We start from the raw sequence: 14921 nt of genomic DNA on the forward strand, positions 1-14921 counted from the left end.
ATTGCTTGAGCAATAGACTTGATGAGAACTTCATTTTTAAACAAAGAAGATGTACATAGTCCATAAGCACAGAAAAGGTACTCAGCATTATTCATTTTCAGGTTAATACACACTAAAACCAGGATCAGATACCCCCTACACACTCACCAGAATGGGTGAAATTTAAAAGATAAACAAATAAATGAAAATACCAAGTCGTGGTGAGGCTGTAGAGTAACCGGAACTCTCATACCTTGCTGGCAGGAAGTAAATGTGTACTGCCATTTTGGATTCATTTGACAGCAACACCAAGTGCTAAATATAAATATATTCTCTGAGTTCTTCCCCTCCCAGGTACATGACTACAGACGTGAGTCATATGTGCACCAGGAGACATTTTTATAGCAGGTTTGCTCATAATACCGAAAACTAGAAACAGCCCAAATATTGTTCAGCTGGTAGATAAATAAATTATACAGTGGTACATCCATTCAATGGGATTATTCTGAGCAATATAAAAGAACAAACCACGGATACAAGATGGATAATTCTCAAACAGATACTATTAAGTGAAATAAGCCAGATGCAAAAGAGTATGTACTGGATGATTCCATTTATACAAAATTCAAAAACATACCAAAGAAATTTATGATGTCAAAAATGAGAACAGGGATCATCTTTGAGTTATTGATGGTATTGATGAGGAAGATGGTATTGATGAGGGAGGCCGGGGGGGGCTAATCGTGGTCTGCATCTTGATCTGAACGGTGGTTATGTGCCATATGCATTTGGAAATTAACTGAGATATATACTTACCACTTGTGGACGTAATTGTAGGTCCATTATACTTTATTTATAAAACCGATTTGGGACTTAGTGAACTGGTCAAGCTGGCATTCTGACACAATGATCAATCTTAAAATCACAAAACAAGGAACAACTTGGTATTTTTGCCTTGCTTCCTAATGAAAGTATACTTGTAAGGTATCCTTGTCTTAAAAAACATGTAACTCTTATGAAGCCATGGAGCTAACTCCCAATATATAGGAAATAAGGATTAGAGAGAAACATGTTAAGTGATTCACAGAAATGCAGCAAATGAGAACAACCCAGGATATGGGGGCTCTCTCCAGGAAGGATGACCCCATTTCCTCAACCAATAAATTGCCAAGAACAAAAGAGCAAAGAGGAACCTAGAGATTAAAACAAACTGTAAGACGTATCAACCAATTACAACCTGTGGACTTGGCTTGAATGTGGATTTGAAAAAAGCAACTGTAAGGAAATGTCCAAAACAATCTGGGAGATTGGAACGGTAACTAGAAATCCCATTATATTGACACAGTAATATTGATTTTAGATGTAATAATGATATTGTGTTTATTTTTTTAAAAAATCCCTTAGCTCCTTAAGAAATGGTTGATCTCAGAGCTGGTGCCGGGAGATGGAATACCTTGTGGTTCCAGAAAGTAAGGAAGTACTCAGAAAAGAATGGAGGTCTGATGGAGCTCCTAGTGGCCAAAGCCAGAGCAATTTCAGCAACAAAATAAATATTGATACTATTGGATTTTAGCTCATTGAACAAAATTAACATCTATAAGTCTAAACTGACATAAATAATAAGATAAAAGTAAGCAAATAAATTAGTCAAATAGCGGAGAAGAGACAGCTCTCTCTTATAGCAGAATGTTGAAGGAGAGAGGGAGGTAAAAAATCAATTAGGCGGGGCGCCTGGGTGGCTCAGTCGTTAAGCGTCTGCCTTCGGCTCAGGGCGTGATCCTGGTGTTCTGGAATCGAGCCCCACGTCGGGCTCCTCCGCTGTGAGCCTGCTTCTTCCTCTCCCACTCCCCCTGCTTGTGTTCCCTCTCTCGCTGGCTGTCTCTATCTCTGTCAAATGAATAAATAAAATCAAAAAAAAAATCAATTAGGCAGACAGCAGAGTGGTTGTTGTTGCAGACAGAATCCACCAATGATCCTAAAACCGGTGGGTGAAACTTTGAGGAGAGAAGAGATTTGCAGAATTCCAAAGGATCTCTCCCAAGATAGTAACTACAAAGAGAAGATAACTACACAGTGAAAAAATGTGCGGGGCACCATCTTAAAAAGTGATGAAGGTCAACATCACCAGCAATAAGACAATTCAGCATCCTGAACCCCTGGAGGGAGGGACAGTCCTTCTGTGGTTTTCTGGCCGAAATGTGTAACCTCATTCCCAATCCTGAGAAAGCATCAGACAAACCCAAATGAAGGGACGTTCTGCAATTTGTATTTTGTATTGACTTTGCAAACTGTGGATGGGGACCGTGGCTACTTTCTACATCTACATCCTATATTTTGTATTCTACAAAATAGCTGATCAGTACTCTTCAAGGGTGTCAAGGTCAGGAAAAACAAGGAAAGATTGAGGACCTGTCACAGATGGAGGAGACTAGGAGCCAGGACAAGTCAGTGCAAAGCAAGGTCTGGGATTGGATCCTGGACCAGAAAAAGGGCATTGGTGACATTTGATGGGTGACAGTTGACTAAGGCCTGTAGTTTAGTTAACAGTATTGTGCCAGTGTTAATTTCCTGGTTGCAATCACACCCTACGACCATATGAGATGTTCACAACAGGGGGAGGCGGGTATGCCAGGAACTCGCCGTGCTGTGTTTGCAACGATTCTGTACATCTAAAATTCGTTCAAAATGAAAACTTTTATTCAGAAAGAGCCCTTACGTTTTAAAGATAAATAATGAAACCCTAATGGATTGTTTTAAGGCCAAGTCCATCTTGGAACATAACCAACACTCGTCACGGTTTTCGTGGCAGATACTAGACGACGTGTTTGTTCACTGGAAATCTTCTGCGGTGGGCCCTTTGAATAAAAACTGACAGGATACTGTATCCGATTATATAATCCAGGGCGGAGGCGAAGCTAGGAGAGCAGAACGTGCCACTTGGTGGTCGCCTCCCGTCAGGTGACCCGTGGGCCCTGCTCTGAGGCTCATTAACACCATTTGCTTTAATTGGAAGAATCGGCCCCGGGGGAGCGTCCCCCTGGCTTCTGAGGCCCTCTCGGTGACCTGTTGTCCAGGGCTCGGGCAACATGGGAGGAGGCAGTGTGAGGGCAAATGCGACCATCTGATTTCTCTTCCGACAGGAATGGGGGAGGCCGCAGTGGGACGTTCTGCGCCATCAGCATCGTGTGTGAGATGCTCCGGCACCAGAGGACGGTGGATGTCTTCCACGCGGTGAAGACGCTGAGGAACAACAAGCCCAACATGGTGGACCTCCTGGTAGGACCCCCCTCCGTCCTGCGGAATGGGGCATTTCCCGCGTAGCTGGCGTAGTTGGCGGTGAGACCGATTCACGGGGGAGGAGACTCGTTCTCAGGAGCGTAGCGCAGTCGCTGTGCTTGCGAGGGCTTTTCTCCCTCTCCTGTCTCACTTGGCTCTTCACAGGGAGACTTCACCTCCACACACTGGCAACGTGGAAAGAGCTGAAACTCACAAGTGAACATCCTTATGAATTTCCGTTCCTGGCAGTGCCTTCCACATGGCTAAGCGCTTAGTCTGCGCCGGGAGGAAATAATCATAGCACCTGAAATGCCAGATTTTCAAATTACAGATTTTATAAATAGCTTAATCACCTAATATTTATCAAAGCTGTGAATTTTAGTTTGACATCCAGAATATTGCGTTTAATTCAGGTGGCCGTATCTGAGATGCGGATGGAGGAGCCGAGACACAAAGGACTACGTGCAGTTATTTTCTTAGAGTATTTCCAGAAATCTCTTTCTTGTGTGCCGCTATTAAAATGCCAACCACTGCGATTTGCGAATAGAAGAGTTTAAAGGAGGAAGCTTTCAGATGAGGTGTCTGTAGTTCTCTGCTAGGGGAAGAAGGATCTGAAGGAAACGGTGGGACGGATCCCAAGGTTGGGAGAATGGCCTGGGGTGGGGAGAGGGAGGAAGACAGGGCTGGTGCCCATGCCACGGCTGGAAAGCCCTGAGGCGGTGGGCTTCAAATTTAAAATATAAGAAAGGGACTAAAGAGAGAGTGGAGATTCGAGCTAAAGGTGAGGAAGTAGCTGCAGTCCCAGTCATCCCAGCCGTGCCCCAGGCTGAGTGATGCTAGTCACCGATGCCGACCCACCCCTGGGACACGTCCTCCTCCGCACAGGTCACTCTCCCAGGACATCTGCTTTCCCCAGGTACATATGTCCTCCTTGATGGGCTGTTCTGTTTGCAAGAAGCACAGTGCTGCACGGGGAATTTGGGAAACGGACGCCTTTTCGGCCAGGTGCAGACTCCCAAAACCATCAGCAGTCAGCACCATGGCTTCTGTGGAAAAAGGACCATGTCCCCCAGACTGCTGCCTCCCCCCCAGGGGAGGCCGGGGAAAACCCAAATTCTCATCTCAGCAATGCTACTAATTCAAGCCGTGACCTCAGACAAATGAACTTGGCACTTTAAGTCTTCTCAGGCCAGGCACTTAGCTTTCCTGAGCCCGAGTCGTGTAAACCAGGGATAATGTTGGCTTATTGAGGTGATCCCGTGAGACAGTTTATGTGAAAGTGTTCTGGAAAATGCAAAGGTGAGAAAGTGGTTCTTGAGAGCGCGGGTGTCTACAGGGCACCCTGCGGCCAGCAGGTGTGTATGAGCTGCGGGGTGAGGAGGAAGAGGTGGCAGCTAGCAGCTGGCATTCACATGGTGCTTAATACGTGCTGGGCCACACGCTCAGTGCCTTTTACGGAGGCACAGATTTCATGTGGATGGACTAAAAGGCTGGCTGGCGTGTCCCATGTGCGGGTTTCAATAGAACCTGCCTCTCTGGAGGTAGAGAACTATCTCACTCCCTGGGACCACCCATGCATTTTGAAGAGTTGTACCGGCACGGAACTCTCAGTCTCCTGGGCTGGGGGCAGTTGAGATAGGGCAGCTGGGCTGTCCGAGGTGGCCTGAGTTTAAGACAGATAAGAAGGTGAGCAGAAGATGGAAGCAAATACCTCAATTAAAATATTCTGACTTCGTGGCATTTAACCTCTGGGATTCAGGGACAGATGTGTAGCTTCCAAACTTTGGTTGGTACTTGGGCAAAGCTGACCTTGATGAAAAATATATATATATCATTTCCTTCTCACTACAGCCTGAATTAAGCAGGTCATTAGTAATAAACCCTTCCAGGCCTTTCCACTAATGGCTCTGGCTGCAGCTTTCATCACTCACGAATTTTTATATGCAGAAACAGTGTGGCTTTTTCCAAACCCGTGGTGCAGACTAAAGGATGGAGGTGATTCTTCGTGAACTGAATGGACATGTAGGTGCCTGGGCCAGCAGGGAGCCCACTCTTCTACAATAATTGAGGCGTTTCTGTGATCAGGTATTACTCTAATAGAGAAAATAGGATCTTTGGGCGCCCAAACTTCCGACGGTCAGTACTAGGTATAGAATAAGGTCTGTGCTGAAAAATATAAGGAAAGTTTTCAGTTTCCTGGAAGAATGTCTGATAAATTTGTTACAGTGACTGTTAGCAAAATAATAGGTAAAATCTGGTGACCAGAGGAAAAAAATGTCACAGGGCTCTTTTCAGTGGGCTTGAAGCTTCCTGAATTAAATAAGGATCTATGTCATTTGTTTGTTGTTTTGCTTACAAGTATAATTTCTATTAGTTTGGCAGTCGGTTGAGGGAATTAATTAATTCAGGTCAGGGTGATAAAACCCAATACAATGTTATAAAACCCAATACAATGCATAAAAGACCATCTGAGACCCGAGTCTTTCCTAAACACAAAATGTTGTACCAGCAGCTGAAAAGCACAGTCTTCCTAGCTGCATTTTAGAATAATGAAATGCTCCAGAAAGTTCTGGAGCGCACTTCTGTGCTGGCCTGCTGGGGAGGCAGAGAGAATGGGGTGTGGAGGGCCCAGGCCTGGGCCCCACGGGATGTGCTCAGTCTGGGGGGAACAGGGCTCCCTCCTACCTCCTGCTTGCCTGGTTCGATTCAGATGGAGTCCCCAGTGCCTGAGCTCCTTTGAAGTTCCCAGGGAAATGGGATGCTTCAACAAATATCTCCTCTCTCACTTTTGTCCTCACTGGGCTTTAGAAGTTTCCAGAGCTCCGTTTTATTTTTATTTTTCCCCAGGGCTCTGTTTTAACAGAGAAACAGCCTTTGGGGGACAGATCTTTCCTCAAGAAACATATTATCCCCTGGGAGATAGGGGAACTCTAGCCGACATGAGATTTGACATACGTATACATTGTACAGTGGTTACCAAGTTCAAAATGGTTAACTCGTCCGTCACCCCGCTTAGGTAACACACTTGACTGGTGTGTGTCTGTGGTGAGAATGCTTAAGATTATTCTCAGCAACTTCCAAATACACAATACTGCATCACTAACTGTAGTCACCGTGCTGTACATTAGTTCCCCAGAACTTCTTATAACCGAAAATGTGTACCCTTGACCAACATCACCTCATTCCCCACCCCCTGCTCCTGGCAACCACCATTTTATTCTGTTTCTATAAATTGACTTTTTTTTTTATGAAAGCTTTAAAGACCCCTGAGCCCTGGGCCCGCCCCAGAGACCATGATTCCGTTGATCTGGGGCCTGGCTGTGGCAGCCAGGTGTTAAAGCCCCCCAGGCAATTCTTCTGTGTGGTGGAATTAAGAACCTGAGTCTCTCATCTAGAGTGGCTCTCCGCCAGAGTTGTACCCTGGAATCACCCAAGGTGTGTCACAAGTGCCCAGGCCCAGGCCGTGTCCCAGACCAGTTAGGCAGATGGAGCCCAAGACCGGGAGTTCGCTGGGCTTCGGGTGAGGACGTGGCTCAGGAGGGAGAGCAGGCCGTCCCTTTCCTCACGCTGGCTGCAGGGCGTGTCCAAACCCATCTCCCCACCTCCCCACCTCTATCCCCCAGCCCTCTGCCAGTATCACCCAGCACCTGTAATTTGGAGCTGGCTACCCACACCAGCCCACGTGCCCCTTCGGTATACAGAAATAATATTCGGTGCAAGGCACTCCCTGCAAGGTGGCATGGAGGGCGGGCCTGCAGTTCTTCCTCTCACATGGACAGTGCAACGCGTCTACTGACCTGTGTGTATGAACTGCCCCTCCAGAGGTCACCTGTGACCGTCTGTATGTTAAACATACAGGCTATTTGAAAGGAGGGGGAGGGAAGGGGGGTGGGTGGGGGAGGGTGGGCGACGGCCATACCACCCTGAATGCGCCCGATGTCGGCTGTATGGGGGGGGTATTACAGGTACGGTGTGTATATGTGGGTGTATGTATATGTGAGTGTGTGTGCATGCACAGGGGTGTAACAGGGGTGTGTGCATGTGGGGGTGTAGGTGTGGGTGTATGCGCGTGTGTAGGGGTGGGGGGGTGTGCCTGTGTAAGGGGGTGTGTGGGAGCGAGTGGATGTATTTATGCGAGTGTGTGTATATGCGGGTGTGTGTGCACGTGTGGAGGTATGCGTGTGCACGTGTAGGGGTGGATGTGGGGGTGTGAGTGTAGGTGTGGATATGTGTGCACGTGAAGGGGTGGATGTGGGGGCGTGAGTGTAGGTGTGGATATGTGTGCACGTGAAGGGGTGGATGTGGGGGTGTGAGTGTAGGTGTGGATATGTGTGCACGTGTAGGGGTGGATGTGGGGGTGTGAGTGTAGGTGTGGATATGTGTGCACGTGTAGGGGTGGATGTGGGGGTGTGAGTGTAGGTGTGGATATGTGTGCACGTGAAGGGGTGGATGTGGGGGTGTGAGTGTAGGTGTGGATATGTGTGCACGTGAAGGGGTGGATGTGGGGGTGTGAGTGTAGGTGTGGATATGTGTGCACGTGAAGGGGTGGATGTGGGGGTGTGAGTGTAGGTGTGGATATGTGTGCACGTGAAGGGGTGGATGTGGGGGTGTGAGTGTAGGTGTGGATATGTGTGCACGTGAAGGGGTGGATGTGGGGGTGTGAGTGTAGGTGTGGATATGTGTGCACGTGAAGGGGTGGATGTGGGGGTGTGAGTGTAGGTGTGGATATGTGTGCACGTGAAGGGGTGGATGTGGGGGTGTGAGTGTAGGTGTGGATATGTGTGCACGTGTAGGGGTGGATGTGGGGGTGTGAGTGTAGGTGTGGATATGTGTGCACGTGTAGGGGTGGATGTGGGGGTGTGAGTGTAGGTGTGGATATGTGTGCACGTGAAGGGGTGGATGTGGGGGTGTGAGTGTAGGTGTGGATATGTGTGCACGTGAAGGGGTGGATGTGGGGGTGTGAGTGTAGGTGTGGATATGTGTGCACGTGTAGGGGTGGATGTGGGGGTGTGAGTGTAGGTGTGGATATGTGTGCACGTGAAGGGGTGGATGTGGGGGTGTGAGTGTAGGTGTGGATATGTGTGCACGTGAAGGGGTGGATGTGGGGGTGTGAGTGTAGGTGTGGATATGTGTGCATGTGTAGGGTTGTGGAGGGGAGTCTATGCATGTGCCTGTGTAAGGGGGGGTGGGGTTATGTCTCTGTGAGTATATGTGTATGTGGTTGTGTGCATGTGTGGGGGTGTGTGCGTGTGCATGCGCAGGAGCGGATGGAAGTGTGCGTGTAGGTGTGTATGTGAGTGTATGTGTGTGCATGTGTGCACGCACGTGTGTGTAGGGGTGGATGGGGGGTAGGTGTGGGTGTGCGTGTGTGCGAGTGTTGGAATGGAGGCCGTAGGCCCCAGCTGGGGAGTCAGGGAGGCACCGTGTGGCCCGTCTCTGGAGACACAGGGTGGTGGGGTCTCCCCTTCCCTTGGGCCCGGCCCTGCCACGCCGCCCCGGAGAAGCAGCCGCTGTCCTCGAGTCCTCCCTGGTCAGCCTCCCTGCATGATGAAGGAGGTAATCGTGAAAGCCCCGTGCCCTCCGCCGCCCCAGACTCTGCCGTCCTTGAGTCGGGGGCTGGCTCCCCCCTCAGCACCAGCAGAGCCCTGGCTTTGAGGAGGGCCCCGAGGACAGTTGCTGAGTGACAGCACATTTCTTCCCCGCACCCGGACCGGCGCCCATCCTGAGCGGCCCCTCGCTGCTCTTAGAACCCAGGGAGGCTGTGGCTACACACTGATGAGTCTCACTAGGGAACCGGGCACAAACTGCGTGTGGGCCTCTGAGGGAAGAACGTTTTCCCTACATTTTTAAAGGCAGAGAGGAAAGTCCTGACCCGTTCTGTCTGTAGTCAGAGACATACCGCGGTCTCATCGAGGGGTCTCCTTGGCTGGTTACATCCTGGGAGCTTCAAAGCAGACGGCCCCGCCTATGATGATTGGCACACTGGGGACCGTTTGACCCTCCGGGCAGGGGCATCCGTCAAAAGGGTTTTTCCAGACTCTGGGACCTGTCAGCACTGGATCCAGATGAAATTGTACAAGTTGTTTTAGGTTCAAAAAGCAAGTGCATCGGGGAGGGCACTGCTGCCCCAGGTGAGCCGTGAGGACTGCTTTCTGAATCTGGGGCGCTGCCCGTGCCCAGAGGGACTGCAGGGCCCCGAATTCCTCAGACACGGGCACAGCTTGAGTCCTTCAGGGAGCTTCCCAGAGCCACTTGCAGGCCTTGTGGCCTTGGGACGTCCTCACTGAGTGAACAGAGTGGGGAAGTGGGGGGTTGGAAACAGAACCTCGCTTGCAGGTGCCTCTTTAGCATTCGCTTTCTCCCTCTTTGGGAGAACAGGGGGTGAGGCTGCAGGGAAGGTGGGGTTGGGGGCTTGGGAGGGGAGTAGCTCGCCGCCCTGGTTCCGGTCCTGCCCAAGGACGACCCCTGCTCATGTCACTTTTTCATGCCCAAAGCCAGCTAATGTTGCCCAGATCAGGAGAACTTGGGACCGAGGCAGAAATGTTCTTTTTCGTCCCCTGAAGCACAGGAATAGCTTGTGTGGCTCAATTATACCGCTCAAAAAGCAAGCGAGCTGAGAGAGGAAACCGCAGAAGACAGGCCTGTGCCTGGCGATCGAGGGTAATCAGTTTCCGGCACAGGGGGATTTCAGGCATTTCCTGAGGTGCTTGGGGGAGGGCACGCAACAATGTATGGTCTTCCTTCTCACTCCCTTTATTTTTCTGATGCAGAAGCCAGTCATCACAGACTCTGCTGGGATTGACAGTTTGCTTAGGAAGGATGAGATGATGGCGAATTCATTCTGAAAATTGTAGTCATGTCTGGGACGGGGCAGCTTCGGGGATTTCCAACACAGCAGCCCCTTAGCAGTGAAGCCTGAAATCCTTTTGGGGTTGTGGCTGGAGGCCAGCAGCTGTATAATGCTCTAAATGCACGATCGTCTGTTGAAAGGACGGCTTGTAGTAGGCACTGAATTGCACGGTTAGGTTTATGCGAGACCATGTCTATGCAGTAAGTAATTGGATCTCTCAGATTTCCGTGATAAACATTAATTGTCTCCGTGAAGGAGGCAGGAGAACAGGGTTGACCACTTTGTAGTTAACATGTCAGCCTGGCGATCTGACAACATGGCCTTTTAGAATTTTGAAATGCAAATGGTTTCTTTTAAATATTTTGAAAATGAAAGTATCAGATCCTGAAATATGAGTCAGAAAGCTCTGGTGAAGACGTGTTTTCAGTTCTCTTGGGCGTACACCTAGGAGTGGAATTGCTAGGTCACTCTTCCATGGATTTTCCGCAGTGCTGCACCTTTCACAGTCCCACCAGCAGCATACGGGCCTCTGGTTTCTCCTCGTCCTCACCGCTCGTTATTGTCTGTCTTTTTTTATCTTAGCCATCCTGGTGGGTGCTGCTACCGATGCTTTACTCTTGTGGCCCCTCTAGGATGTTGAAATGGTCTGTTTGCTTCCTGTCTTCCCCTGCAGATTGTAAATTCCCAAAGACCCAAAGCTGCGTCTTAAACTCCCTAGTCTCTAGACTTCAGTGTTTATTGGGTTGAATCAAATGCTGCTAAACCCTTATTCTGTCATCATCTGCTCATATAGCCAACGTTTGACTCCCCGCCCCCAACTGTATGTCAGGTTCTGTGCTAAACGCTGGTGTATTACACACAAAGGAATAAAGTATGGCTCTTGTCTTCAAATAAATAGGTTGGACCTGTGGGGCCTATAGAGAAGAAAATGTAGGTGAAGACAAGAAAATTGCCATGACTGATTAATTAAGAGGCACATATCCCGAAAATGGAAATTTAGTTTTAATCAATTTGGCAAACCCAAAAAAATAAGAGATCCGTTTCCTTGGTTGTGGCCATTGTGTTGGGTAGTGAGACCGTGGGGTGCACTCTTACATCTTGTGAAAGCTTATCTCTTACGGAGACGGGAAGAGAGCCTTCTAGATGCTGAACCCATCTGTCCCAGCTGCTGAGCTGCTCCCAGGCAGCCCATAGAAGCACCCTCCGCTGCTGTGTCCCTCTGCCTGGCTCAGAGGCCACACTCAGGTCCATCACACCACACAAACGCGGGTGCAGAATGCCCTCTCCTAACACCTGAGACCCCAGCTGGGCCAGGACCTCATGCAGGTCTTCCGCAGGGCAAGGTCCATGATCTGAGAAAGCTGTGCTCAAGAAAATGCCTTCACTGCCCGATTAACAGCTGACAGGTGGCTCCCAGGGCGTCTCCAACACTTCCCCTCTGGGCCTTTCCTTATCCAGTTCTCCTACCTCGAATGCCTGTTTTAACCCCCGCTAGGAGTTAGCAGTTAGTTACCTGCTACCCCTTTGCAGGTCCTCCCTAGGAAGTTCTGCTCCCTCCTCCACTGCACCCATGTCCGGGGACCATCCGTGGGCCCTGCTCAGCTCTGCGCGGTGTGTTATCATTGGATACCGCTCTCAACCTCCTCATTGGACCCCGGACTTCCCAAAGCCAGGGACCAGGTCAACGTGCTTGGTACTTAAGAGGTGCTCGATAAATTCTCATAAAATGGAAGACTCCCTGCTGACTGGAAGTCGAGGGGGGGCCAGGAGTGACGCGTTTATTTGTTGAGGCCCTTGTACGAGCAAGTCACAAAGTTGTTTCCCCCGGACTTCAGGTTTCCCCCCAGCTCTTGGTTTTCCCGTCCTTTGTGTTCCGGATGTTGACGTACAGGTAAACATACATGTGTGGACAAACCTGCATGTGTTCCAGTTACGCAGAACTTTCCAGGAATTCTAGTGAAGGTAGATGGCAAAGTACCTTTCATCAGGCCTTGTGGGGAACGTCTCCAGACAGCGGATGCGCTTGTGGTTCACAACCATGACTTGCTGATTCATTTCTGATTCAAATCCTTCTCGGTGTGATTTCTTCCACTTAAAACCCTGATCTGGCATAATTGCTTTCATGGCACCGGCCTTGGATATCACAGAGCTGACATCTTCTGCTTCTGCTTTCCAGGACCAGTACAAGTTCTGCTACGAGGTGGCCCTGGAGTACTTGAATTCTGGCTGACGCACGCCAACCCTTTCAGCCCACAGAGCCAAGACGTTCCACGGTGTTTGTGTCGATGAGATGAGGACTTCTCAATATGCTTATTTTGCTTTGCATAATTGGCTCTTTTTAAGAGCCCAAGAAAGCATTTCTAAAACTGCTTTGCACTGCCCAATTCCCAGCAATGCTGCTGCCTGACGGAAAAACACACACCCGGCAGAGTCGTCGAATACTGTCCTCCTGGGCATCGGCTTGTTAGAGCAGCGTAGACATCTGGTAAACTGAAGAGCACAATTATATTCTTATGAAGGAATTTGTACCTTTGGGGTATTATTTTGTGGCCCGTGAACCCTTTGTTATTGTTACGGCTGAGTGTACATTTTGTTTTGTGGAGAATGCTACCTGGCATTATGATAATATATTATTTTAGTTAATATTTGTATTTTAACATGTTGCATAATATAAGCTTATGTACCTTTCCAAGACTAACAGATAAACGTATTATGAACAAAGATATGTTGTATGAGTTGTTTCTATCAGATTTGTATTGTTTCCGAGGGAAAAGCTTGGGAAGAAGTCAGTTCGAAAATGCAAAGCTCGACGATAAGGTTCACAGATCCAAAGCTCTTCCCTGTGTTTATATTGTAAATATTTTTGATTTCATCAAATTATTTATTCATTAAAAGAAATTTTTGTGAAGCACAGTGAGTGACAATCATTTTTATGAAGCGCAGGAAATGATTGATTGTACGATGTGACCTTGTGTGAACTCTTTCTCAATAAATAAAGACCCGTGACCAGTCTTGCTGTATTCCTGCTGTCCCAGCGCCCCGGCGATGGGGGCAGCTCCGGTCACCCCAGGCCCCTGGCAGACAGATGGGGTCTGTTGGCCTGGAGCAGGTAGGGTTGGGAGTTTCGAGAGAGAACTTCTGTCAGTGAGAAATCCTGGCCATCCTGGGAGCCTTCCCGGGGCTGAGGAAGCACAAGCCCCAGAGCTGCCCGGCCCCTCACCTGGTGGGCACACTGTTCAGAGTGCGCTGGGCCGACGCCAGGGCCCTACTTCCCCACCAGAACCACCTCTTCCTTTCTCTGTTTCACCTCAGTCAGCGGGGGGAGCCCATGTCCTCTCCAGGCCTCATTCAAACCTCAAACTTGCTGAGAGAACACTCTTTGAAGGGTTAAAGGATCAGAGTGCATTTAAGCAGGACACAAAGCTGAACAAGACAGTCCCTGCCAGAGGGAAAGATCACGAAGGGCGGCCCGCTCCTCGCTCCTCAAGGGCTCTGCCGACCTCTGAAGGAGGAGGCTAGGCCGCGCACTTACAGTGTGAGTTCACACTGAGTTGCAGGCTACGTTAAATGATTCCCAGCAGATGATGAGGATGAACTTTGACCCCCCAGTTTTATATCAGAAACTATGCAGGCCGCCTCCCCAAGAGGCAGCGGGTGCTCCCTGTGACAGTAATGGAGCCATCTCACAGCTGGAGGAACTTGGGTTGGAAGACATTCAATAACTTGTCCAAAGTCACCCCAGCCGGTCAGTGCCAGGTGCCTCCGGGGCCTGGGGGAGGCAGAGGGACAGCAGCAGGAGCACAGGCCCTGTTGTTACAACGCACAGGGAGAGGAAACGCCACTCCTGCCGAGACAGGGAGATGGGACTCATCGCCCACTCCAGAAAATGGGGAGGCTTGAGGGTGGTAATTCCTGCCCGCTCTGGGGACCTTGGTGAGTAAGGACAACAAGAGCAGAGGTGGTCCACCGCAGGGACTGAGGTTGACGCCTGCACCTAGGCCGGCACTGTGAGTAACACGATGCATACTTTCCTGACTGGAGGGATTCCCCAGTGCCTCTGAAGGGGATAGGATGCCATACGCACACACACACGCACACACACACACACACAGAGCAGGCCAGTGCTGAGCTGGGGGTGCAGACGAAATGCCTCACTGCTGGGCTCCTCCTGCACCATGTCCTCTCACCATCCCCACGCAATTCTCTTTGATAAACTCCTAAAATGTGAAGAATGGCTGGTTGTGTACCTCTTCAAAATGGCTTCCCCAGGACACAGGACTAGGGATGAATACGTGTGGAAAGCTATACCCAGTGTGTGCCAGCTGGCCTGTGACAAGAGGGGAAGATGGGGCCCTCCGTTCTCTCCTACAAAGTCATAGCTGGGGTCTTCATCCCCTTAGCCAGGGTGAAAAGCCACCTCAGCATGGCACAGAAGTGGCCTGAGATTTGAGTCTGACAATTCAACCCACTTGCTAGTTATCAAGCCCCATCTCGTACTGAAGCCACTAGTTTCCTATAGACTTCTGAATCTCTTGGGTTTTATCTTTCTTTCCCTTGGTTTCACCTCTTAGCAGAAATAGTGATAGAAGAAAAGGGACACTCCGTGGCTTTTTCTGATTTCCCATGAGGCCTTGCAGCATGGTTGAGATTCTCGTTTCTTTCAGTACCACAAAGTCCCTGCCCCTTGCCCAGAAAAGAAGTTAACCCCTCGGTTCAGCCTCCCTTCTCTTTCTTCGCTCAGTATTCTGGGTTCTCCTCCATGGTGGCATCATCAGCCTTCCAGACACCTCGAAGCCTGTGACAGAAAAACAGGGAA

General features: G+C 49.6%; 1 protein-coding gene across 4 annotated transcripts in view; it reads left to right on the plus strand.

Annotated features, from left to right (window-relative positions):
- The window catches only part of PTPRM (protein tyrosine phosphatase receptor type M), a 745411-nt gene extending 732395 nt beyond the window's left edge, over positions 1 to 13016 (plus strand). For all 4 annotated transcript variants that reach the window (XM_087869969.1, XM_087869970.1, XM_045781827.2 and 1 more), the window contains 2 exons: positions 3120 to 3255; positions 12282 to 13016. In XM_087869969.1, coding sequence (XP_087726095.1) covers positions 3120 to 3255; positions 12282 to 12335 — 190 coding nt within the window. In that variant the 3' untranslated portion in view covers positions 12336 to 13016. The remainder of the gene's footprint in view (positions 1 to 3119; positions 3256 to 12281) is intronic.
- The last annotated feature ends 1905 nt before the right edge of the window (positions 13017 to 14921 follow it).

Source organism: Ursus americanus, chromosome 19, assembly GCF_024610735.1.
Source record: "Ursus americanus isolate L20-20 chromosome 19, mUrsAme1.1.p, whole genome shotgun sequence".
In the NCBI taxonomy this organism is placed as follows: Eukaryota; Metazoa; Chordata; class Mammalia; order Carnivora; family Ursidae; genus Ursus; species Ursus americanus.